Source organism: Oncorhynchus mykiss, chromosome 18, assembly GCF_057628025.1.
Source record: "Oncorhynchus mykiss isolate SJ-2025 chromosome 18, ASM5762802v1, whole genome shotgun sequence".
Classification (NCBI taxonomy): Eukaryota; Metazoa; Chordata; class Actinopteri; order Salmoniformes; family Salmonidae; genus Oncorhynchus; species Oncorhynchus mykiss.
Genome location: NC_143039.1, coordinates 60,929,450 through 60,955,773, shown reverse-complemented (window position 1 = coordinate 60,955,773; position 26,324 = coordinate 60,929,450). Strand labels below are relative to the sequence as shown.

At 52.7% G+C, this 26,324-nt stretch overlaps 1 protein-coding gene across 1 annotated transcript; it reads right to left on the bottom strand.

The window, feature by feature from the left end:
- Nucleotides 1-782: 782 nt before the first annotated feature.
- On the bottom strand, nucleotides 783-26,324 carry sh3bp5a (SH3-domain binding protein 5a (BTK-associated)). Its single transcript, XM_036953243.2, has 9 exons — nucleotides 25,762-26,324; nucleotides 25,310-25,372; nucleotides 21,351-21,479; nucleotides 7,042-7,206; nucleotides 3,800-3,930; nucleotides 2,979-3,021; nucleotides 2,670-2,886; nucleotides 2,264-2,593; nucleotides 783-2,122 (listed from the first exon to the last, which is right to left on the bottom strand). The coding sequence occupies exons 1-9, from the start codon at nucleotides 25,840-25,842 to the stop codon at nucleotides 1,941-1,943; spliced, it is 1,341 nt and encodes a 446-aa protein (XP_036809138.2). The 5' UTR covers nucleotides 25,843-26,324; the 3' UTR covers nucleotides 783-1,940.

The following is a 26,324-nucleotide window of genomic DNA, read 5'->3' as shown; positions in this document are numbered from 1 at the left end:
GAAGGTTGAATGTCATGCGTCCTCCGATACACAACCCAACCGCACTGCTTCTTAACACAGCGCGCCTCCAACCCGTTCTAATTCATTTGATCAATACACGTGCATGTTGTTGTCTTACTTCTAATTCATTTGATCAATTGAGGATTTTGAGAATCTGATTAATTAATTAGAAATCATACATTCTGGAATAAAGGGACCTAGTACCAGACTATAGTACTAGGACATTGGTAGGAGTCTGTGAAGGATTTAATCTAGGCCTTGCCAGACAGGAGAGATTATCCTTATAATGTCTAAAGTGAAAGCTCTGACCTGAACAGCAGGAAGCATGTTAGGTTGAGGAGTTAGGCACTAGGCTCTGGGGATTGCCCGCTAAGGCCCTTATCGCCTAGGTTGAGATATAGTTCCTAGCTGTGGCCAGCCTGTTGATTAGGTTGTGCAGCCTCTATCAGGCCTTTAAGGACTGGGACAAGGTGTAACTGACTGATTTGGGATAGGCAGATCCGGCTTGGATTCCGGCCCAGAAAAGGGCACACACACACAGACAGGGAGTCTCAGAGCTCTGACGCAAGTCATGAGATAACACTGCACCAGCTGAGAGTAGCAGGAAGAAAACACTCTCGCCAGTGTGTGTGTGTGTCAGGTAGTGTTTGTTTACATCCATTAGCATTGAGGGAGAGACACAATGGTGACTTTGGGGTTAAAGTGTGTGAGTGTGTTGGGGGGCAGGTTCCTGTTTGTGAGGCTACAGTGCGTCAGTGTCAGACACACACAGACACACACAATGAAGTGTCAGGATGTGTTTTATTCTAAGAACAGATACATAGTGTAGGTCAGAGACACAGAGCATAAATATAGACTCTCTCTACTGGAGTTAGGCTGTACTCTCCCCATACACCATACAGGAGTCATACACCAACACTACAACAGCATTGAAACAGTCTCTACACACACGGTCGCCCTACTTACCACGCATAGCGACACACACAAACACGTACAACACATAGTAATTGCAAACAACCCCAGTCAGTCTATGTGAGGGAGAAAAACTGCAGTAACAACCCCAGTCTGTCTATGTGAGGGAGAAAAACTGCAGTAACAACCCCAGTCTGTCTATGTGAGGGAGAAAAACTGCAGTAACAACCCCAGTCAGTCTATGTGAGGGAGAAAAACTGCAGTAACATGCTGTTCCTCTGACACACACACACACACACACACACACACACACACACACACACACACACACACACACACACACACACACACACACACACACACACACACACACACACACACACACACACACACACACACACACACACACACACACACACACACACACACACACACACACACACACACACACACACACACACACACACACACACACACACACGCGCGCGCGCTGAGACCACAGTAACCTCTGCCCCTGACACACGTTGTGGGATCAGGGGAGCCGGGGGGCTCAACAGCCATATTTACATATCTCTCTCCAGGATAATTCCAACATGTCACAATAGTGGAAACTCCCCCCAGCTTACACCAATCAATAGCTTTTAAATCCATGACAGTGATTGTGCAAGTCCACCCTTTTTGGAAGATTGGGACACAGCCATAGCAAGGTCTCTTTCACACCCTTCCTTGGTTTGGAGTGTTTTAAGGTGTAGACAATAGACTTGCCTGGCTATGAACCACCCACAATCCCCAAGTTTATTTCCCCTTCCAGGTTATTCCAGATCAGTTCTGGCCAAGATCCTAAATGGCACCCTATTGCCAATATTCCATATTTCCTATGCATGGAATAGGGTGTGATTTCAGATTTGTCCCTGGAGTGAATAAAACACATTGTAATGTTACTGAAGTTCATAGAAACGCTCAGTTAGAGTTTAGGCTTAAAGGTCATGAGTCAAGGGTCAAGGGTAAGAGGTGAAGTTGTCTGTCCGTTAGGCGCTGTTGGTCTGGAGGATGGTAAGGTTGGGAATATGTGTTGTAGTGGCGGAGCTGGAGGTCGTCTTGGGGTCATCCTTGGAGTCGTTGTTCCCAGGATGCAGTGGGTGTGTTATTGTTAGGGTCAGCTTACTTAGACCTGCCTCCAACTTCTGCTCCGCGCCCTCTGCTCTGTCCCCTACACACACACACAAAAGCAGAGTTAAATGTGAATAAACGTATTTTCTAACATACAGTCCTATAAACAGTAGCCCAACAATAATCCAAACAATTAACACATTTATAGACACAAAGTCACCGGAAAAACACATACACCCACCTCTTTCCTGGTCGCAGTCTGGGGAGGAGGCTCCACTGCACTGGGAGCGGGGACCGAGGAGAGGAGAACCACACCTCCACTCTGGACTTAGCCAGCCGCCAGGACTGTGTCCCTCCATGGCACTGGGACAGGACGAGGACATAAGGGATGGGCAGGGGGAGAGGTAGGCAGAGGGGGTGGAGAATGAGGAGGAGGGCAGGTCCAGAGGGGTGGAGGGGTAGGCATGGAGAGAAGAGGAGGGCATATCGAGGGGAGCGGAAGTGGAGTGTGTTTTTGTCTCTTCCTCTGATCCACCCCTGTTATCGCCTTCATCAAACGTCACAGATGCCACTGGAAAACACACACAAATTAACATACACACACATTAAAACCTGGCTGTGTGCACGTATCTGTGTGTGACACTCACAGGACAATCCGTCTGACTCCATCTTGAAGTTGGTGATGTCCTCATTTCCCCCCTCCCCCTCAGCCCCCACGCCCCTCCCTCTGGTTCCCATGGTGATGGAGTGTCGCCGGGAGTGGATCTCCTCGGAGATGGTCTCTAGGTTATGCAGCGTTGTGCGGTAGTCTGCCTTGGCAACGGTCAGCTTGGCCTGAAACTTGTCTACATGTCGTCTTAGTTGCTGAGTGATAAGAAGAGACGTTACAACACAGGGTGTTACAACACACAAGCAACTTATTGTGTATCTATGGCAACAATAAACACTGTACATACCTCAAGTTGTAGGTAGTATTTTGCCTTCAGTTCAAAATATGGCCTGCAGGTGGAGAGAGAGAGCGGGGGAGAGAGAGAGAGAGAGAGAGAGAGAGAGGGGCAGAGAGAGAAGGCGAGAGAGAGAGAGAGAGAGAGGGGGGGGAGAGAGAGAAGGGGAGAGAGAGAGAGAGAGAGAGAGAGAGGGGGGGGGGAGAGAGAGAAGGCGAGAGAGAGAGAGAAGGCGAGAGAGAGAGAGAGAGAGGGGGAGAGAGAGAAGGTGAGAGAGAGAGAGAGAGAGAGAGAGAGCGAGAGAGAGAGGGGGAGAGAGAGAAGGCGAGAGAGAGAGAGAGCGAGAAGGCAAGAGAGAGAGAAGGAGAGAAGGCGAGAGTGAGAGAGAGAGAGAGAGAGAAGGCAAGAGAGAGAGAGATTTGAATCACTAGTTCTTTCAGAGCGCTGTATAGTCGTTATAGCAACCATGAACCTCTGGAAAAATAACACTCCACCTCCAACAGCTGCTACATTCCACAGGCCCTTAAGGGAAACACACACTTCGCCCCCAAACTCACACACACACACTACTCCAAAACTCACACATAGTACAAACACACACACACACACTACCCCCAAAAATCTCAAACACACACATACAATCACACACACATGTACCTACACTATGCCCAAACTCATACACAACAGGCACAGGCCTACCCGGCCAACATCTGCAGTTCAGCACTGAGAGGCCCAAGATAGGGGCGGCTGAGTGTGTGTATCGTTCCTTTATCTTCTCAGCTAGTCAGTCACATTAACAGGACCAAAACACACACACACACACACACACACACCTGGACTTGTTGATGGCGCGTTTTAGTTTCTTCTCCAGCTGTCTCATATGACTGATGCAGGCGTTATAGTGGTTCGCTGTCTTTCTGTGCTCTAATTCGCTACGAGTCCTCGCCGTCTCCGCCTCCATCACCTGCAACAGCCAATAGGGTGGCAGAGTCAGTCTAGCAGAGTCAGTCTTTGGTGTGTGTGCTTTGATCTATTCCACCAAGATCAAGCTACTACTACTACTAATAGCGACGTGCATGCACACATACACACACACACACACACACACAAGCGACGTGCATGCCCCACCCTGAGGATCAGTCTTTTTCAGCCATTCATTTCCTGTGTTTGAGGGGAGCAAAATCTACTTGTCTCTTATATCTTGCTGGATTGATTGCATTCATTTTTCTCTGGCAATTCTTTCCCACTCTTCCATGTGCCATTTGATTTCTCCGTTAACGTTACGATCACAGAAACGTTTGTAATCACCTGTCAAACACACTGGTAATGGCTGAAATGGGCTCAGTGGAATACATTGTCATTCTGTTGCGTCTATATAAGAACGGAGAAGCTTGGTCTGGGATTTAACGCTTGTGGGTGCAGGTAGGTCGAGACAGGGCTTGTGGGTGCAGGTAGGTCGAGACAGGGCTTGTGGGTGCAGGTAGGTCGAGACAGGGCTTGTGGGTGCAGGTAGGTCGAGACAGGGCTTGTGGGTGCAGGTAGGTCGAGACAGGGCTTGTGGGTGCAGGTAGGTCGAGACAGGGCTTGTGGGTGCAGGTAGGTCGAGACAGGGCTTGTGGGTGCAGGTAGGTCGAGACAGGGCTTGTGGGTGCAGGTAGGTCGAGACAGGGCTTGTGGGTGCAGGTAGGTCGAGACAGCGCTTGTGGGTGCAGGTAGGTCGAGACAGGGCTTGTGGGTGCAGGTAGGCCGAGACAGGGCTTGTGGGTGCAGGTAGGTCGAGACAGGGCTTGTGGGTGCAGGTAGGCCGAGACAGCGCTTGTGGGTGCAGGTAGGCCGAGACAGCACTTGTGGGTGCAGGTAGGTCGAGACAGGGCTTGTGGGTGCAGGTAGGCCGAGACAGCACTTGTGGGTGCAGGTAGGTCGAGACAGGGCTTGTGGGTGCAGGTAGGCCGAGACAGCACTTGTGGGTGCAGGTAGGCCGAGACAGGGCTTGTGGGTGCAGGTAGGCCGAGACAGCACTTGTGGGCGCAGGTAGGCCGAGACAGCACTTGTGGGTGCAGGTAGGTCGAGACAGCACTTGTGGGTGCAGGTAGGTCGAGACAGGGCTTGTGGGTGCAGGTAGGTCGAGACAGCGCTTGTGGGTGCAGGTAGGTCGAGACAGGGCTTGTGGGCGCAGGTAGGTCGAGACAGGGCTTGTGGGTGCAGGTAGGTTGAGACAGCGCTTGTGGGTGCAGGTAGGTCGAGACAGCACTTGTGGGTGCAGGTAGGTCGAGACAGGGCTTGTGGGTGCAGGTAGGTCGAGACAGCGCTTGTGGGTGCAGGTAGGTCGAGACAGGGCTTGTGGGTGCAGGTAGGTCGAGACAGCGCTTGTGGGTGCAGGTAGGTCGAGACAGGGCTTGTGGGTGCAGGTAGGTCGAGACAGGGCTTGTGGGTGCAGGTAGGTCGAGACAGGGCTTGTGGGTGCAGGTAGGCCGAGACAGCGCTTGTGGGTGCAGGTAGGTCGAGACAGGGCTTGTGGGTGCAGGTAGGCCGAGACAGCACTTGTGGGTGCAGGTAGGCAGAGACAGCGCTTGTGGGCGCAGGTAGGCCGAGACAGGGCTTGTGGGTGCAGGTAGGTCGAGACAGCACTTGTGGGTGCAGGTAGGCCGAGACAGCGCTTGTGGGTGCAGGTAGGTTGAGACAGCGCTTGTGGGTGCAGGTAGGTCGAGACAGCGCTTGTGGGTGCAGGTAGGCCGAGACAGGGCTTGTGGGTGCAGGTAGGTCGAGACAGGGCTTGTGGGCGCAGGTAGGCAGAGACAGCGCTTGTGGGCGCAGGTAGGTCGAGACAGCGCTTGTGGGCGCAGGTAGGCCGAGACAGCACTTGTGGGTGCAGGTAGGCAGAGACAGCGCTTGTGGGCGCAGGTAGGTCGAGACAGCGCTTGTGGGCGCAGGTAGGCCGAGACAGCGCTTGTGGGCGCAGGTAGGTCGAGACAGCGCTTGTGGGCGCAGGTAGGCCGAGACAGCGCTTGTGGGCGCAGGTAGGCCGAGACAGCGCTTGTGGGCGCAGGTAGGTCGAGACAGCGCTTGTGGGCGCAGGTAGGCCGAGACAGCGCTTGTGGGTGCAGGTAGGCCGAGACAGCACTTGTGGGTGCAGGTAGGCCGAGACAGCACTTGTGGGTGCAGGTAGGCCGAGACAGCGCTTGTGGGTGCAGGTAGGCCGAGACAGCGCTTGTGGGTGCAGGTAGGCCGAGACAGCGCTTGTGGGTGCAGGTAGGTTGAGACAGCGCTTGTGGGTGCAGGTAGGTCGAGACAGCACTTGTGGGTGCAGGTAGGCCGAGACAGCGCTTGTGGGTGCAGGTAGGTTGAGACAGCGCTTGTGGGTGCAGGTAGGCCGAGACAGCGCTTGTGGGTGCAGGTAGGTTGAGACAGCGCTTGTGGGTGCAGGTAGGCCGAGACAGCGCTTGTGGGTGCAGGTAGGTCGAGACAGGGCTTGTGGGTGCAGGTAGGTCGAGACAGCGCTTGTGGGTGCAGGTAGGTCGAGACAGGGCTTGTGGGTGCAGGTAGGCCGAGACAGCGCTTGTGGGTGCAGGTAGGTCGAGACAGCACTTGTGGGCGCAGGTAGGCCGAGACAGCGCTTGTGGGTGCAGGTAGGCCGAGACAGCACTTGTGGGCGCAGGTAGGCCGAGACAGCACTTGTGGGTGCAGGTAGGCCGAGACAGCGCTTGTGGGTGCAGGTAGGCCGAGACAGCGCTTGTGGGTGCAGGTAGGCCGAGACAGTCCAAGACTTTGGTGGCTGCAGCCCTATTTCACCCCTTTAGGTGAATTAACTTATTCATATATACACAAATGAACCCGGTGTTTTTATCTGCAATAATTCTGTCAATATCTGATGTATTTTAAAAATTCTAAAGGTTTGGAGTATCTTCATCCATGTCCAACTGTTGTATTTATTAGACTTGTTTTAAAACCTTTTAACAATTTTGATGACCATTGCTACTACAAATGCCTAATCAAGCTAAGCAAGCTAACAAACCCAGTCGGTCACAGTCTGCACACACTGTAGCTTTCCAGGACCAAGAGTTGTGTGTTTACCCACCCTGTTGGTGGCGTGGTTGAGCATCTCCTGCCAGGCTGAATCAAACTGTCTGCTGTCCTCCTCCAGGAGTCTCTCCTCTGCCAGGGCGATGGTCTCTTTAGCCGCCCCCAGGATCTCCACCGCCCTCTGAAACTCCCCCGTCGCCCTCTGGGCCTCCAGCTGGGCCTGGGGGGGTAATGAATGCTTCAACGTACTTTAATGAATACCTGAATACTTTATTTAAAGGGAAATGTACTTTGCACGATCCCTCTTGCAAAAATAGGTTTCTAACCTTCTGGTTATTATTCCTGGTTAAATAATGGTTATATAAAAAACAAACAGGAGGGGGAGGAAAGGGGACGATGGTGGGGAGGAGAGGGGATGGTGGTGGGGAGGAGAGGGGATGGTGGTGGGGAGGAGAGGGGATGGTGGTGGGGAGGAGAGGGGATGGTGGTGGTGGGGAGGAAAGGGGACGATGGTGGGGAGGAGAGGGGATGGTGGTGGGGAGGAGAGGGGATGGTGGTGGGGAGGAGAGGGGATGGTGGTGGGGAGGAGAGGGGGCTATGGTGGGGAGGAGAGGGGGTGGTGGTGGGGAGGAAAGGGGACGATGGTGGGGAGGAGAGGGGACGATGGTGGGGAGGAAAGGGGACGATGATGGGGAGGAGAGGGGACGATGGTGGGGAGGAGAGGGGATGGTGGTGGGGAGGAGAGGGGACGGTGGTGGGGAGGAGAGGGGATGGTGGTGGGGAGGAGAGGGGACGATGATGGGGAGGAGAGGGGACGATGGTGGGGAGGAGAGGGGATGGTGGTGGGGAGGAGAGGGGATGGTGGTGGGGAGGAGAGGGGATGGTGGTGGGGAGGAGAGGGGATGGTGGTGGGGAGGAGAGGGGGCTATGGTGGGGAGGAAAGGGGACGATGGTGGGGAGGAGAGGGGACGATGGTGGGGAGGAGAGGGGACGATGATGGGGAGGAGAGGGGACGATGGTGGGGAGGAGAGGGGATGGTGGTGGGGAGGAGAGGGGACGGTGGTGGGGAGGAGAGGGGATGGTGGTGGGGAGGAGAGGGGACGATGATGGGGAGGAGAGGGGACGATGGTGGGGAGGAGAGGGGACGATGATGGGGAGGAGAGGGGACGATGGTGGGGAGGAGAGGGGACTATGGTGGGGAGGAGAGGGGACGATGGTGGGGAGGAGAGGGGACTATGGTGGGGAGGAGAGGGGATGGTGGTGGGGAGGAGAGGGGATGGTGGTGGGGAGGAGAGGGGACTATGGTGGGGAGGAGAGGGGATGGTGGTGGGGAGGAGAGGGGATGGTGGTGGGGAGGAGAGGGGACTATGGTGGGGAGGAGAGGGGACTATGGTGGGGAGGAGAGGGGACTATGGTGGGGAGGAGAGGGGATGGTGGTGGGGAGGAGAGGGGATGGTGGTGGGGAGGAGAGGGGACTATGATGGGGAGGAGAGGGGACTATGGTGGGGAGGAGAGGGGATGATGATGGTGGGGAGGAGAGGGGACTATGGTGGGGAGGAGAGGGGACTATGGTGGGGAGGAGAGGGGACTATGGTGGGGAGGAGAGGGGATGGTGGTGGGGAGGAGAGGGGATGGTGGTGGGGAGGAGAGGGGACTATGGTGGGGAGGAGAGGGGACTATGGTGGGGAAGAGAGGGGACTATGGTGGGGAGGAGAGGGGATGGTGGTGGGGAGGAGAGGGGATGGTGGTGGGAGGAGAGGGGATGGTGGTGGGGAGGAGAGGGGACTATGGTGGGGAGGAGAGGGGATGGTGGTGGGGAGGAGAGGGGACTATAGGGGGGAGGAGAGGGGACTATGGTGGGGAGGAGAGGGGACTATGGTGGGGAGAGAGGGGATGGTGGTGGGGAGGAGAGGGGATGGTGGTGGGAGGAGAGGGGATGGTGGTGGGAGGAGAGGGCTATGGTGGGAGGAGAGAGGGACTATGGTGGGGAGGAGAGGGGATGGTGGTGGGGAGGAGAGGGGATGGTGGTGGGGGAGGAGAGGGATGGTGGTGGGGAGGAGAGGGGATGGTGGTGGGGAGGAGAGGGGATGGTGGTGGGGAGGAGAGGGGATGATGGTGGGGAGGAGAGGGGATGGTGGTGGGGAGAGAGGGGACGATGGTGGGGAGGAGAGGGGATGGTGGTGGGAGGAGAGGGGATGGTGGTGGGGAGGAGAGGGATGGTGGAGGGAGGAGAGGGGACGATGGTGGGGAGGAGAGGGGATGATGATGGTGGGGAGAGAGGGGATGGTGGTGGGGAGGAGAGGGATGATGGTGGGAGGAGAGGGGATGATGGTGGGGAGGAGAGGGGATGATGGTGGGGAGAGGGGACTATGGTGGGGAGGAGAGGGGATGATGGTGGGGAGGAGAGGGGATGGTGGTGGGGAGGAGAGGGGATGGGTGGTGGGAGGAGAGGGGATGGTGGTGGGGGAGGAGAGGGTGATGGTGGGGAGGAGAGGGGATGGTGGTGGGGAGGAGAGGGGATGATGGTGGGGAGGAGAGGGGACGATGGTGGGGAGGAGAGGGGATGATGATGGTGGGGAGGAGAGGGGATGGTGGTGGGGAGGAGAGGGGATGATGGTGGGGAGGAGAGGGGATGATGGTGGGGAGGAGAGGGGGTGGTGGTGGGGAGGAGAGGGGATGATGGTGGGGAGGAGAGGGGATGATGGTGGGGAGGAGAGGGGATGATGTGGGGAGGAGAGGGGGTGGTGGTGGGGAGGAGAGGGGGTGGTGGTGGGGAGGAGAGGGGGTGGTGGTGGGGAGGAGAGGGGATGATGGTGGGGAGGAGAGGGGATGATGGTGGGGAGGAGAGGGGATGGGGTCGGGCTGGGAGGGGGGATGAAGCAGAGGAGAGGACAGGGAGGGGGAGGAAAGCAGAGGAGAGGACTGGGAGGGGGGAAGAAGCAGAGGAGAGGACTGGGAGGGAGGAAGAAAGCAGAGGAGAGGACTGGGAGGGGGGAAGAAAGCAGAGGAGAGGACTGGGAGGGGGGGGGGCAGAGGAGAGGGCTGGGAGGGAGGAAGAAAGCAGAGGAGAGGACTGGGAGGGGGGAAGAAAGCAGAGGAGAGGACTGGGAGGGGGGGGGGCAGAGGAGAGGGCTGGGAGGGGGAGGGGGAGCAGAAGAGAAGACTGGGAGGGGGGAAGCAGAGGAGAGGACTGGGAGGGGGGAGCAGAGGAGACAGGGAGGGGGAGGGGGGAAAGCAGAGGAGAGGACAGGGAGAGGGAGGAAAGCAGAAGAGAGGACAGGGAGGGGGAGGAAAGCAGAGGAGAGGACAGGGAGGGGGGAAGCAGAGGAGAGGACAGGGAGAGGGAGGAAAGCAGAGGAGAGGACAGGGCCTGGGACGAAAGCAGAGGAGAGGACTGGGAGGGGGGGGAGCAGAGGAGAGGACTGAGAGGGGGGGAGCAGAGGAGAGGACTGGGAGGGGGGGGAGCAGAGGAAAGGGCTGGGAGGGGGGGAGCAGAGGAGAGGACAGGGAGGGGGAGGGGGGAAAGCAGAGGAGAGGACAGGGAGGGGGAGGAAAGCAGAGGAGAGGACTGGGAGGGGGGAAGAAAGCAGAGGAGAGGACTGGGAGGGAGGGAGGAAGAAAGCAGAGGAGAGGACTGGGAGGGGGGAAGAAAGCAGAGGAGAGGACTGGGAGGGGGGGGGGGCAGAGGAGAGGGCTGGGAGGGGGAGGGGGAGCAGAAGAGAAGACTGGGAGGGGGGAAGCAGAGGAGAGGACTGGGAGGGGGGGAGCAGAGGAGAGGACTGAGAGGGGGGGAGCAGAGGAGAGGACTGGGAGGGGGGGGGAGCAGAGGAGAGGACTGAGAGGGGGGAGCAGAGGAGAGGACAGGGAGGGGGAGGGGGAAAGCAGAGGAGAGGACAGGGAGAGGGAGGAAAGCAGAAGAGAGGACAGGGAGGGGGAGGAAAGCAGAGGAGAGGACTGGGGAGGGGGGGGGGCAGAGGAGAGGGCTGGGAGGGGGAGGGGGAGCAGAAGAGAAGACTGGGAGGGGGGAAGCAGAGGAGAGGACTGGGAGGGGGGGAGCAGAGGAGAGGACTGAGAGGGGGGGGGGCAGAGGAGAGGACTGGGAGGGGGGGGGAGCAGAGGAGAGGACTGAGAGGGGGGGAGCAGAGGAGAGGACTGGGAGGGGGGGAGCAGAGGAGAGGGCTGGGAGGGGGGGAGCAGAGGAGAGGACAGGGAGGGGGAGGGGGAAAGCAGAGGAGAGGACAGGGAGAGGGAGGAAAGCAGAAGAGAGGACAGGGAGGGGGAGGAAAGCAGAGGAGAGGACAGGGAGAGGGAGGAAAGCAGAGGAGAGGACAGGGACTGGGAAGAAAGCAGAGGAGAGGACAGGGAGAGGGAGGAAGCAGAGGAGAGGACAGGGAGGGGGAGGAAGCAGAGGACAGGGAGAGGGAGGAAAGCAGAGGAGAGGACAGGGAGAGGGAGGAAAGCAGAGGAGAGGACAGGGAGGGGGAGGAAAGCAGAGGAGAGGACAGGGAGAGGGAGGAAAGCAGAGGAGAGGACAGGGAGGGGGAGGAAAGCAGAGGAGAGGACAGGGAGAGGGAGGAAAGCAGAGGAGAGGACTGGGAGGGGGGGGAGCAGAGGAGAGGACTGAGAGGGGGGGAGCAGAGGAGAGGACTGGGAGGGGGGGGAGCAGAGGAAAGGGCTGGGAGGGGGGAAGCAGAGGAGAGGACAGGGAGGGGGGGAGCAGAGGAGAGGACTGAGAGGGGGGGGAGCAGAGGAGAGGACTGGGAGGGGGGGGGGAGCAGAGGAGAGGACTGAGAGGGGGGGAGCAGAGGAGAGGACTGGGAGGGGGGGGAGCAGAGGAGAGGGCTGGGAGGGGGGGAGCAGAGGAGAGGACAGGGAGGGGGAGGGGGGAAAGCAGAGGAGAGGACAGGGAGAGGGAGGAAAGCAGAGGAGAGGACAGGGAGGGGGAGGAAAGCAGAGGAGAGGACAGGGAGGGGGGAAGCAGAGGAGAGGACAGGGAGAGGGAGGAAAGCAGAGGAGAGGACAGGGACTGGGAGGAAAGCAGAGGAGAGGACAGGGAGGGGGGAAGCAAGGAGAGGACAGGGAGAGGGAGGAAAGCAGAGGAGAGGACAGGGACTGGGAAGAAGCAGAGGAGAGGACAGGGAGAGGGAGGAAGCAGAGGAGAGGACAGGGAGGGGGAGGAACAGAGGGCAGGGAGAGGGAGGAAAGCAGAGGAGAGGACAGGGAGAGGGAGGAAAGCAGAGGAGAGGACAGGGAGGGGGAGGAAAGCAGAGGAGAGGACAGGGAGAGGGAGGAAAGCAGAGGAGAGGACAGGGAGAGGGAGGAAAGCAGAGGAGAGGACAGGGAGAGGGAGGAAGCAGAGGAGAGGACAGGGAGGGGGAGGAAAGCAGAGGAGAGGACAGGGAGAGGGAGGAAAGCAGAGGAGAGGACAGGGAGAGGGAGGAAAGCAGAGGAGAGGACAGGGAGAGGGAGGAAAGCAGAGGAGAGGACAGGGAGAGGGAGGAAAGCAGAGGAGAGGACAGGGAGGGGGAATGTGGGAGTAGAAGAAGAAAGACTGAGTACTTTAGTGTTCTGGATTCTCTGAAGCGAGCAGCTTCACTACATACACAGCTACTGTATTTAGGTCTACACAAACACACACACATACAGAGCAGAGCAGCTTCTCATCATTGTTTAAAGTACTTAATCTCTTTCTGAACACAAGACGTTAGAGAGAGAGAGAGGGGGGGGGCAGAGGAGAGGACTGGGAGGGGGGGGAGCAGAGGAGAGGGCTGGGAGGGGGGGAGCAGGAGAGGACTGGGAGGGGGGGAGCAGAGGAGAGGACTGGGAGGGGGGGGGAGCAGAGGAGAGGACTGGGAGGGGGGGGGGGCAGAGGAGAGGACTGGGAGGGGGGAGGAAGCAGAGGAGAGGACTGGGAGGGGGAAGCAGAGGAGAGGACAGGGAGGGGGAGGGGGAATGCCGATGAGAGGACAGGGAGGGGGAGAAGCAGAGGAGAGGACTGGGAGGGGTGAGGAAAGCAGAGGAGAGGACAGGGAGGGGGAGGAAGCAGAGGAGAGGACAGGGAGAGGGAGGGGGGAAAGCAGAGGAGAGGACAGGGAGGGGGAGAAGCAGAGGAGAGGACAGGGAGGGGGAGGGGGGAAGCAGAGAAGAGGACAGGGAGAGGGAGGAAAGCAGAGGAGAGGACAGGGAGAGGGAGGAAAGCAGAGGAGAGGACAGGGAGAGGGAGGAAAGCAGAGGAGAGGACAGGGAGAGGGAGGAAAGCAGAGGAGAGGACAGGGAAGGGGTATGTGGGAGTAGAAGAAGAAAGACTGAGTACTTTAGTGTTCTGGATTCTCTGAAGCGAGCAGCTTCACTACATACACAGCTACTGTATTTAGGTCTACACAAACACACACACATACAGAGCAGAGCAGCTTCTCATCATTGTTTAAAGTACTTAATCTCTTTCTGAACACAAGACGTTAGAGAGAGAGAGAGGGGGGGGGCAGAGGAGAGGACTGGGAGGGGGGGGAGCAGAGGAGAGGGCTGGGAGGGGGGGGAGCAGAGGAGAGGACTGGGAGGGGGGGGGAGCAGAGGAGAGGACTGGGAGGGGGGGGGAGCAGAGGAGAGGACTGGGAGGGGGGGGGGCAGAGGAGAGGACTGGGAGGGGGGAGGAAGCAGAGGAGAGGACTGGGAGGGGGAAGCAGAGGAGAGGACAGGGAGGGGGAGGGGGGAATGCCGAGGAGAGGACAGGGAGGGGGAGAAGCAGAGGAGAGGACTGGGAGGGGTGAGGAAAGCAGAGGAGAGGACAGGGAGGGGGAGGAAGCAGAGGAGAGGACAGGGAGAGGGAGGGGGGAAAGCAGAGGAGAGGACAGGGAGGGGGAGAAGCAGAGGAGAGGACAGGGAGGGGGAGGGGGGAAAGCAGAGAAGAGGACAGGGAGAGGGAGGAAAGCAGAGGAGAGGACAGGGAGAGGGAGGAAAGCAGAGGAGAGGACAGGGAGAGGGAGGAAAGCAGAGGAGAGGACAGGGAGAGGGAGGAAAGCAGAGGAGAGGACAGGGAAGGGGTATGTGGGAGTAGAAGAAGAAAGACTGAGTACTTTAGTGTTCTGGATTCTCTGAAGCGAGCAGCTTCACTACATACACAGCTACTGTATTTAGGTCTACACAAACACACACACATACAGAGCAGAGCAGCTTCTCATCATTGTTTAAAGTACTTAATCTCTTTCTGAACACAAGACGTTAGAGAGAGAGAGAGAGAGAGAGAGAGAGAGAGAGAGAGAGAGAGAGAGAGAGATGCTCAAGTTCAAACTCATTTCCATCACAAAGACCTGGTTTAATCAACCTCCATTCTTCTCTTTCTCTCCATCCCTGTTTCTCTCAACATCTCTCTCCATACCTTTATTTTTGTGTATATACAGAGCCTTCGGAAAGTATTCAGACCCCTTGACTTTTTCCACATTTTGTTACATTACAGCCTTATTCTAAAATGGATTAAATAGTTGTTTTCCCTTGAATCCATTTTAGAATCAGACTGTAATGTAACAAAATGTGGAAAAAGTCAAGGGGTCTGAATACTTTCTGAATGCTCTGTATGTGGATGTTTCTCTCTGACAGCAGATTTGTAAAGAGCACCACAGACCCCTGCCCACCAGACAGCTCCCTTTGTCAATACATAACAACAGCAAACTGTCATAGACAGCAGGAACCAACCCAGGGACCAATCCACCTAGAACACACACACACACACACACACACACACACACACTCTCTCTCTCTCTGCCTATATCAAACAGACAAACAGTCTTTGTTGGTATAGGATGCTGTTGAATTCTCAGTGGTGTCTCAAGGACACGTCCCTCCCACATTCTGAACTTGCATTTTTGTCCCCCCCAGTTTTATCATCAGAATGTGATACAAAACGAGGCAACGGTGTGCTTTAGGACCATGTGGACGCCTCAGAGCGGGTCGGGTAGGCTGTTTGGAGTGTTTATCAACTGGATAAAACAATTCTAATAAAAAATAAAACTGTTGTACCCCCCCCCCCCACTTCTAAAACTGTCTCAGTCACATTCAAAGGTCTCCTTTAGAGTCACGTGTCTAGATCTATACCCACTCACCAACAAGAGTTCATACACTCCACCCCAAGCAGGCTGAGGGCCCTAGTGAAGTGCTCTTGAAATATACATACTATAGGAGTGATGAGTGTGTGAGTAGTTCTACAGTGTGAGAGTGCTAGGGTCTAAACAGAGCTTTCAGAGGTCGGGGTTTAAAGGTCAGGGGTTATCCAAACAGATAGCTAAGGAGAGCCATGATAACACTGTATGCCTAGGGGGGGGGACCCTCCAGCACTACCCAGCAGACCCCCACTGCCCCTACTCACTACCCCTCCCCAACACTCTAATAGGTGTTTTAATTCCCTCACTCTGGGGTTAACAGGTTTAGCTTGAGCTATCTCTCACTCTGGGGTTAACAGGTTTAGCTTGAGCGATCTCTCACTCTGGGGTTAACAGGTTTAGCTTGAGCTATCTCTCACTCTGGGGTTAACAGGTTTAGCTTGAGCTATCTCTCACTCTGGGGTTAACAGGTTTAGCTTGAGCTATCTCTCACTCTGGGGTTAACAGGTTTAGCTTGAGCTATCTCTCACTCTGGGGTTAACAGGTTTAGCTTGAGAAGATATGAGATGGAGGGAGGAAAGGATGAAGGGAAGATAGGAGGGATGGAGATGTTTTTCTCCTCTCGTAATTGACTCCGCACTTTCATTTTCTCTCCCCCTTCCCTCTCTCCCCTTCTCTCGCTCTCCCCCTCCCCCCCCTTATCTCTCCCCTCTCCCCCTTCTCTCTCCCCCTCCCCCTTCTCTCTCCCCTCTCCCCCTTCTCTCTCATCACAAATGATAGACCCTAAAACGTTTGTGTGTGTGTGTGTGTGTGTGTGTGTGTGTGTGTGTGTGTGTGTGTGTGTGTGTGTGTGTGTGTGTGTGTGTGTGTGTGTGTGTGTGTGTGTGTGTTGGGTAAAGCACAAGCAAAGCATTCTCTCCCTAAACCACTGAAACTTTGTTAAGACAAATCTCACAAGCACAAATCCCACAATCTCCCAGCACAGGCACAGGAAGGGGCCAGGAACTCCCGCCTCTCTTGCTCTTACCTCAGGAAGTGTGTGTGTGTACACTACTGCCTTACTATGTGAAGCACCTTGACACCCAATGACCTAGACAAAGCTATGTGTAAATTGCATCCTTAGTTATATATTCTGTACAAATTCAGTATGCATGCATGTCTCTAAGACACACAAACACACACACACACACACATATCCCTTGTGACACATATCACCTTGTGCACATCATACTCTCACTCCACTTCCATAATCAGACAAACACATACGCATTTCACCACAACACACAGATAACTGTTTGCCGGTTTGCCGGTCTCTCTCTGTCTCTTCCTTACTCTGAGACAGGCTGTTAGGCTACACTAGTGTGTGAGAGAGAGTGACAGACAGACAAAGAGGGAGACAGCTTCCCTGAAAGAGAGCTACGATCCTTAAATATTAAAAGTCAATAGAGACCTAAAGGTCAAGAGGACTAAAGTCAATAGAGTACTAAAGGTCAAGAGGACTAAAGTCAATAGAGTATTAAAGGTCAAGAGGACTAAAGTCAATAGAGTACTAAAGGTCAAGAGGACTAAAGTCAATAGATTATTAAAGGTCAAGAGGACTAAAGTCAATAGAGTACTAAAGGTCAAGAGGACTAAAGTCAATAGAGTATTAAAGGTCAAGAGGACTAAAGTCAATAGAGTACTAAAGGTCAAGAGGACTAAAGTCAATAGAGTATTAAAGGTCAAGAGGACTAAAGTCAATAGAGTACTCAAGGTCAAGAGGACTAAAGTCAATAGAGTATTAAAGGTCAAGAGGACTAAAGTCAATAGAGTACTAAAGGTCAAGAGGACTAAAGTCAATAGAGTATTAAAGGTCAAGAGGACTAAAGTCAATAGAGTACTAAAGGTCAAGAGGACTAAAGTCAATAGAGTACTACAGGTCAAGAGGACTAAAGTCAATAGAGTACTAAAGGTCAAGAGGACTAAAGTCAATAGAGTACTAAAGGTCAAGAGGACTAAAGTCAATAGAGTATTAAAGGTCAAGAGGACTAAAGTCAATAGAGTACTAAAGGTCAAGAGGACTAAAGTCAATAGAGTACTACAGGTCAAGAGGACTAAAGTCAATAGAGTATTAAAGGTCAAGAGGACTAAAGTCAATAGAGTACTAAAGGTCAAGAGGACTAAAGTCAATAGAGTACTACAGGTCAAGAGGACTAAAGTCAATAGAGTATTAAAGGTCAAGAGGACTAAAGTCAATAGAGTACTAAAGGTCAAGAGGACTAAAGTCAATAGAGTACTACAGGTCAAGAGGACTAAAGTCAATAGAGTATTAAAGGTCAAGAGGACTAAAGTCAATAGAGACCTAAAGGTCAAGAGGAGTAAAGTCAATATAGACCTAAAGGTCAAGAGGACTAAAGTCAATAGAGTACTACAGGTCAAGAGGGTTAAGTCAATAGAGACCTAAAGGTCAAGAGGACTAAAGTCAATAGAGACCTAAAGGTCAATGGAAATAGTGTTTTTTCTGTAATAGGGGATTAATGATCAATGGGTCAGGAATTTCAGGAATTTGAGGAATTTCAGACTCATACCTGCATGGCAAGTTCTCATTGGTCCAAATTGCTTATATATTGAACCTGAAATAGGACACTTGTTATTTGGTCATTGGCCCAGTTTTATTGCAAGGAATTCTAATTGGTCAACCACAGGCTAGGGATGGGTTATACAACTACATCCTGCCCTTTGTTCAGGAAATAATCACAGGAGAGAATCACTGAAGAGAATCACTGAGGACAGGGGAGAATGAACATCTACCTTTCAGCATAACATCTCCTCTTTGAATAAACCTATTTTTCTACCCCTGATTTGCTTTGTGGTATTGAAGAGAAATGTCAACTGCTAACAACCTCCTGAACCTTCCACTTCTCTCCGTCTTCTCTCAGTCTCCTCTCAGTCTCCTCTCAGTCTCTTCTCCACTCAGTCTCCGCATCGGAATATCACAGGAGAGACAGTAGTGGGCTGGGGAGTGGAGGGGGTGGTGGCGTGCGCTGGGGAGTGGAGGGTATAGTGCAGGGTGGTGGCGTGCACTGGGGCGTGGAGGGGATAGTGCAGGGTGGTGGCGTGCGATGGGGAGTGGAGAGGTAAGTGCAGGGTGGTGGCGTGCGCTGGGGAGTGGAAGGGGTAGTGCAGGGTGGTGGCGTGCGCTGGGGAGTGGAGGGGATAGTGCAGGGTGGTGGCGTGCACTGGGGAGTGGAGGGGATAGTGCAGGGTGGTGGCGTGCGCTGGGGAGTGGAAGGGGTAGTGCAAGGTGGTGGCGTGCACTGGGGCGTGGAGGGGGTAGTGCAGGGTGGTGGCGTGCGCTGGGGAGTGAAAGGGGTAGTGCAAGGTGGTGGCGTGCACTGGGGAGTGGAGGGGATAGTGCAGGGTGGTGGCGTGCGCTGGGGAGTGGAAGGGATAGTGCAGGGTGGTGGCGTGCGCTGGGGAGTGGAGAGGATAGTGCAGGGTGGTGGCGTGCGCTGGGGAGTGGAAGGGATAGTGCAGGGTGGTGGCGTGCGCTGGGGAGTGGAAGGGATAGTGCAGGGTGGTGGCGTGCGCTGGGGAGTGGAGGGGGTAGTGCAGGGTGGTGGCGTGCGCCGGGGGGAATCTGGGGGTAGTACAGGGTGTTAGTGGGAAGCTGGGGGTAGGGCAGGGTGGTGGGGGGAAGCTGGGGGTAGTGCAGGGCGCTGGGGGGAAGCTGGGGGTATTGCAGGGTGTTGGCGTGCGCTGGGGGAAGCTGGGGGTAGTGCAGGGTGTTGGCGTGCACTGGGGGAAGCTGGGGGTAGTGCAGGGTGTTGGCGTGCGCTGGGGGAAGCTGGGGGTAGTGCAGTGCGCTGGGGGGAAGCTGGGGGTAATGTAGTGCACTGGGGGGAAGCTTGGGGTAGTGCAGGGCGCTGGGGGGAAGATGGGGGTAGTGCAGGGCGCTGGGGGGAAGATGGGGGTAGTGCAGTGCACTGGGGGGAAGCTGGGGGTAGTGCAGGGCGCTGGGGGGAAGCTGGGGGTAGTGCAGTGCACTGGGGGGAAGCTGGGGGTAGTGCAGTGCACTGGGGGGAAGCTGGGGGTAGTGCAGTGTATTGAGGGTAGTGCAGTGCACCGGGGGGAAGCTGGGGGTAGTGCAGTGTATTGAGGGTAGTGCAGGCAGTGCAGGGCGCTGGGGGGGAAGCTGGGGGTAGTGCAGTGCACTGGGGGGAAGCTGGGGGTAATGCAGGGCGCTGGGGGGAAGCTGGGGGTAGTGCAGTGCACTGGGGGGAAGCTGGGAGTAGTGCAGGGTGGTGGGGGGAAGCTGGGGGTAGTGCAGTGTATTGAGTGAGGGTAGTGCAATGTACTGGGGGTAGTGCAGTGTATTGAGGGTAGTGAAATGTACTGGGGGTAGTGCAGGGTGGTGGGGGGAATCTGGGGGTAGTGAGGGACAATATATTCCACTTAGCAGGCACTTTCAGTTCATTGAATCCTAACATCTTTTAGTTTGTATGTGATGTGATCCCTGTGGGAGTTGAACCCACAACCTTGGTGTTGCAAGCGCCACACACTTACCAACTGAGCTAAACAGAAACAGGATGAGATGGGGGGGAAGGAGAGAAGGAGGGAGGATGAGAAGAGTAGCTGTTGGATCAGCCTCCTCCATAAAGCAGGTCACATATGAAATATGAAATATTCAGACATGAATCATAACTCAACAATGGAAGGGTTTATCCCCAAGGCTCACTGTGGGCTGCTAGCTAGATAAGGCTGTGGCCTATTTATGTCACTCTCCTCTTACATATACACACACAGCCACACAAATACACAGTACACAGCCCCACAAATACACAGTACACAGCCCCACAAATACACAGTACACAGCCCCACAAATACACAGTACACAGCCCCACAAATACACAGTACACAGCCACACAAATACACAGTACACAGCCACACAAATACACAGCCCCACAAATACACAGTACACAGCCACACAAATACACAGTACACAGCCCCACAAATACACAGTACACAGCCCCACAAATACACAGTACACAGCCACACAAATACACAGTACACAGTCCCACAAATACACAGTACACAGCCACCCAAATACACAGTACACAGCCCCACAAATACACAGTACACAGCCCCACAAATACACAGTACGCAGCCACACACAGCCACACAAATACACAGTACACAGCCACACACAGCAAGTCAATGCGTGTGGGTGTTTGTGAGCTGGTTCAGACCCTGCGTTGTGTCCCACCACATCTGAAAGCTCTCAATAATCCTGCCACACAGCTGAAGCTGTCATCTACACATGCTGTACCTCTACATTGACCAGGCTGATGGAGAAAGTGAAACCTAGGACACACACACACTCTGTCCGCTTGTACCCCCAGCCAAACTCTTTCCCGTCAAAGCACAGACAGGTCAGCTACATTTTCAGTTGGCAGACACACACATGCCAGTCATTTGTTGAATGACTGAAACGCTGCCCTCTCATATGCTGTTGCCAGGGGTGAGGAACCGAGCCCCCTGGGGGGTCTGAATATCTGCCATGAGCCAATCAGAGTAGCTATAGGAGGTGGGCGCGACAGGAGGGGCAGAGGACCTGTCTCAAAATACCCACAATACCCCTGGCTGGCCTCCTCTCCTGGTCTCCACACATCCCCCCATCACCCTAACCCCCCCGCTCACTCACACACCCACAGACAGACAGACAGACAGACAGATTAGAGAGGATACATAAAGAAAGGATTAAACACCTCCACCTGAGAGACTCATCTATCCGACTACTAACCCAATGACAGAGTGTGTGTGTGTGTGTGTGTGTGTGTGAGTGTGTGTTTGTGTGTGTGTGTGTGTGTGTGTGTGTGTGTGTGTGTGTGTGTGTGTGTGTGTGTGTGTGTGTGTGTGTGTGTGTGAGAGAGTGTGTGTGTGTGTGTGTGTGTGTGTGTGTGTGTGTGTGTGTGTGTGTGTGTGTGTGTGTGTCTGAGTAGCAGTGTGTGATCAGTCTGAGTTAGAGAACGGGAGTGTGACAGAGTTATAAATAGACACAATGTGACTGCTAGTCTGGCTGTGAACTCCTTGAGTGTGTGTGTGTTCTCATTAAAACGTTCCTATCATGTACACTGTTGGACCCCTGCCTGTCTGGCTACCTGCCCATCTATCTGTCTGAGAATATGTACTTCAGAAGACCACCGGCTCTACTCAAGGTCTAATGTAACGTGTGTGAGGGGCAGAAGTTACTGTGGTCTCAGCGCACGCGCGCGGGTGTGTGTGTGTGTACCTGTCTAGCCACTCTCCTGGCCTCCCAGTAAGGTTTGGAGTCTTCTACAGCTCTGCCGATTCTCTTCACCTGCTCATCCAGCTTCACTGTGGCTTCTACCAGCACCGCACGGAACCTCTGGCGACAGTCCTACACACACACACACACACACACACACACACACACACACACACACACACACACACACACACACACACACACACACACACACACACACACACACACACAAACACACACACACACACACACACACACACACACACACACACACACACACACCCACACACACACACACACAAAAACACAAACACAGCAGTTAGTAAAGTACCAATAAATCTCCATATTCAAAGACCTTCCCTCAGGGATCCTATACTGAATGTATGACATCTTGTCCTGTTCTATTCTATTGTCACTACTGCATGTTAGCTCCACAGACAGGGGGTGCTCATTTGTACACAGAGAGTGTGTATATAACACTGTATCGGTGTCTCTGTGTTGTGCTGTTATGGAAAGTGTTTTCGTTCCCCTCCTCTCCTCCTCACTTCTCCTCCTTTCCTCCTCTTCTCCATCCCAAATCAGAGAACTGAGATAGTCAGGCTTTGTGCTTTCCTCAAAAGAGCTGTGTCAACTAACTCAATTCAACACTAACCCACTTAACCTAGCACACACAAACCACCAGCCTGCAGACAGGAACATTACCACTATGCTGTTATATATTGTCTAAAATGGTCTAATGTCTAAAATTAGGGGCTGAGAAATGCGTCTATCTCCCTGTCAAAGAGGTGTGTGTGTGTGTGTGTGTGTGTAGGCGTGTGTGTGTGAAGGCGTGTGTGTGTTTAGCACCAGCTTTGTGAATCAGATTTAGGTGCTGTAACACCTGCATCCTGTCGTCATATGAGAAAGGTAGGAGGTTACAAAGAGAGGGGTAGAGATGGATGGGGAAGAAGAGAGTGGGGAGGAGGGGGACTAGAGGGGAAACTAGCTTCCTGTGACCTCGTCACACTTCCGTGATTGTTTCTGTGGTGATGGAGGTATGATGCAAAGGTTTCTGGGACATCCACTGAGAGATGTTTAAAATAAACATGTTATTATTTGTGGCTCTGGAAAAGAACATGAACTAAAACAGTGGTCCATAAAGTTTCAAGCCTCCTGATACTGTGACCCACCACGCCTAACAGCATTACAAATGTATTTCCAATAGCTGATGGCCAGAGACAGAGAGAGAGAGAGAGAGAGAGAGAGAGAGAGAGAGAGAGAGAGAGAGAGAGAGAGAGAGAGAGAGTAGTCCCAGGGTTTAATGGTCAGCGAGAGAAGCCACTCAGGCTTGTCTACCCTACAGGTTCTCTAGAGGGGGTCAGAGTCACCTTTGTTTATACCTAACATACCTCGCCTTCAGACATTCTCTTACGATGGACTAGATTCCTAGAGATATACAACACACTGTGTGTATAACACATGCCTTACATGTGGATGTGTATAATATACAGTGCCTTGCGAAAGTATTTGGCCCCCTTGAACTTTGCGACCTTTTGCCACATTTCAGGCTTCAAACATAAAGATATAAAACTGTAGTTTTTTGTGAAGAATCAACAACAAGTGGGACACAATCATGAAGTGGAAAGACATTTATTGGATATTTCAAACTTTTTTAACAAATCAAAAACTGAAAAATTGGGCGTGCAAAATTATTCAGCCCCTTTACTTTCAGTGCAGCAAACTCTCTCCAGAAGTTCAGTGAGGATCTCTGAATGATCCAATGTTGACCTAATTGACTAATGATGATAAATACAATCCACCTGTGTGTAATCAAGTCTCCGTATAAATGCACCTGCACTGTGATAGTCTCAGAGGTCCGTTAAAAGCGCAGAGAGCATCATGAAGAACAAGGAACACACCAGGCAGGTCCGAGATACTGTTGTGAAGAAGTTTAAAGCCGGATTTGGATACAAAAAGATTTCCCAAAATGTAAACATCCCAAGGAGCACTGTGCAAGCGATAATATTGAAATGGAAGGAGTATCAGACCAGTCCCTCTAAACTTTCAGCTCATACAAGGAGAAGACTGATCAGAGATGCAGCCAAGAGGCCCATGATCACTCTGGATGAACTGCAGAGATCTACTCCTGAGGTGGGAGACTCTGTCCATAGGACAATAATCAGTCGTATATTGCACAAATCTGGCCTTTATGGAAGAGTGGCAAGAAGAAAAGATATCCATAAAAAGTGTTGTTTAAAGTTTGCCACAAGCCACCTGGGAGACACACCAAACATGTGGAAGAAGGTGCTCTGGTCAGATGAAACCAAAATTGAACTTTTTGGCAACAATGCAAAACTTTATGTTTGGCGTAAAAGCAACACAGCTGAACACACCATCCCCACTGTCAAACATGGTGGTGGCAGCATCATGGTTTGGGCCTGCTTTTCTTCAGCAGGGACAGGGAAGATGGTTAAAATTGATGGGAAGATGGATGGAGCCAAATACAGGACCATTCTGGAAGAAAACCTGATGGAGTCTGCAAAAGACCTGAGACTGGGACGGAGATTTGTCTTCCAACAAGACAATGATCCAAAACATAAAGCAAAATCTACAATGGAATGGTTCAAAAATAAACATATCCAGGTGTTAGAATGGCCAAGTCAAAGTCCAGACCTGAATCCAATCGAGAATCTGTGGAAAGAACTGAAAACTGCTGTTCACAAATGCTCTCCATCCAACCTCACTGAGCTCGAGCTGTTTTGCAAGGAGGAATGGGAAAAAAATTCAGTCTCTCGATGTGCAAAACTGATAGAGACATACCCCAAGCGACTTACAGCTGTAATCGCAGCAAAAGGTGGCGCTACAAAGTATTAACTTAAGGGGGCTGAATAATTTTGCACGCCCAATTTTTCAGTTTTTGATTTGTTAGAAAAGTTTGAAATATCCAATAAATGTCGTTCCACTTCATGATTGTGTCCCACTTGTTATTGATTCTTCACAAAAAAAATACAGTTTTCTATCTTTATGTTTGAAGCCTGAAATGTGGCAAAAGGTCGCAAAGTTCAAGGGGGCCGAATACTTTCGCAAGGCACTGTATGTGTACTCTTCCTGAAACACAAGGAATATACGGACATTTCCACTAAGTACTCAACGTTTTTAGTAAACTCGCTCTCTTCTTCTCCCTCTCTCACCCACTCTCTCTCCCATTCTCACTCCTGTTCTCTCTCTCCCTCTCCCCATCTCCCTCTTTTTCTCCCCTCCCCCCTCTCTCTCTCTCTTTCTCTCCCTCTATCTCTCTCTCTCTTCCTCTCTTTCTCTCTGTGTCTCTCCCTCTAACTCTCTCTCTCTCCCTCTGTTGTTGTTTTAACCTCTCTGGGCTCAAAGGAAAGAGTTTGGAAGAGATCGTATTTCTAATGAAAACCAGAAAACAAAAGGAGATGGTTTAGGACAAAGTGAAGAAGTCAGTCTTGGAACATACTGCTAAAGGGTCAAAAACAGGACAGAGTTGTGTCCCTCCAAACCAGGAACAAGCTCCTCTTCTATCCAAAAACAACCTCAATTTAGCATTATAGAAACTTTAAATAGTGTGTTTATATCCGGAGTAGGGGGTAGGGGATAGGGAGTAGAGAATAGGGATGAATAGGGAGTAGGGAGGGGCAGTAGGAAATGTGCTGTGTGAGATTTTTTCTGACCAGAAATTCCATCCAGGAAAACTGTGACACGCATCACACAGGGACCGTGTCCCTTACAGATGTAGGATCTTAATTTGAGCCAGTTTGCTACAACAGGAAAATAATCCTGCAGCAATAGGAAATGTGAATGATTATCTGGATTAGAATTGATGGACATTTTTGTAGGGGTTGATTCAGTTTTCGTAAGGAAAAATCAAGTCTGAAATTTCAAAGTGGAGATTACAAACTTCAGAAGCCTTTTAAAATCCCAAATACACTACAAGTTTACAATTTCCTGCATTCCTGGCCTACCTCCAGCTCTGTCTCCCAGCGGTTGATGTCATCTGTAGACTGGTTCAACTTCTCCAACTCCCCCTGTTTACACACAACACACAGGAGACAGGGAGGAGGGAAGGAGGAGAGAGGAGGATATAGGGTGGAAAGAGAATGCAGAGATTGGTAAGAGAAAGGATGGAGTGTGTAAATAGAGAGAAGAAGGATAATAGAATTGGAGGGAAAGCGAAAAAGATGGAGATATGAAAAGAAAAGCAGTGGAGTGTTAATTCAAATATGTCATGATCTCAGCCAGGCCCTAACACATCTGGAGATGGTTAAACGTTGAACGTGTGTGTGTGTTGCCTCTAGATAACCGTCACTTCTCTTTACCACCTCATGTCCCATTGTCATTCCGACATGCATAATAACGTAATAACATCATAATTTCTATCTTGCTACAATAATAACAGCTAGGCTAATCACTGTACCTGGATCCTGGGGTCCAACTCTTCCCCCTCGTGAGATTCACACTTTTCCTCTGATCTGTTTCCATTTTCCAACTTCTCCATATTTCTTTGTTTTTTGGGGGGTTATTTGAACCAGGGTGCTATACAAAATGCGACCTCCGCCGAGATGAGACTTCAGCGGCTAGTTTAGTTCTGACTACACCCGTAGAAAACTCAACAGTATGATAGAATCCACAGCAAGCTTGCAAATACACGAATATACTGCAGTTAGATAGAGAATGGGAGATGCAGGAAAGCGTGTCTGTCTGTAGCTCATCATTGAAATGAATCCCACAGACACAACAGTCGGTTCTGCTAAAAGCGACTCTCCCCGACAGATACTGACCGTGTGAGTGAGTTAGAGGGTTTCCACTAGTTACCAAAGCCAAAAAGTAATAATTGGATATATCGTAAAAATTCGTGAAACAAAAATGTGATTTTTGGTCTTAATTTAATGTTAGCTTTGGGCATAACATTAGCAGTGTGGTTAAGGTTAGGGTTAGATATAAAATCACATTTTAAGAAGATACATTTCAGAAATAGGC

What these genes read in the sequence shown, in the direction of transcription:
- sh3bp5a (XM_036953243.2), bottom strand. Translation starts at nt 25,842, where the DNA reads ATGGAGAAGTTGGAAAATGGAAACAGATCAGAGGAAAAGTGTGAATCT. An exon ending in AGTTGGACCCCAGGATCCAG is followed by an intron (nt 25,373 to 25,761) that starts GTACAGTGATTA and finishes GTGTGTAAACAG; the next exon opens with GGGGAGTTGGAGAAGTTGAA. An exon ending in AATACTACCTACAACTTGAG is followed by an intron (nt 2,887 to 2,978) that starts GTATGTACAGTG and finishes CTTATCACTCAG; the next exon opens with CAACTAAGACGACATGTAGA.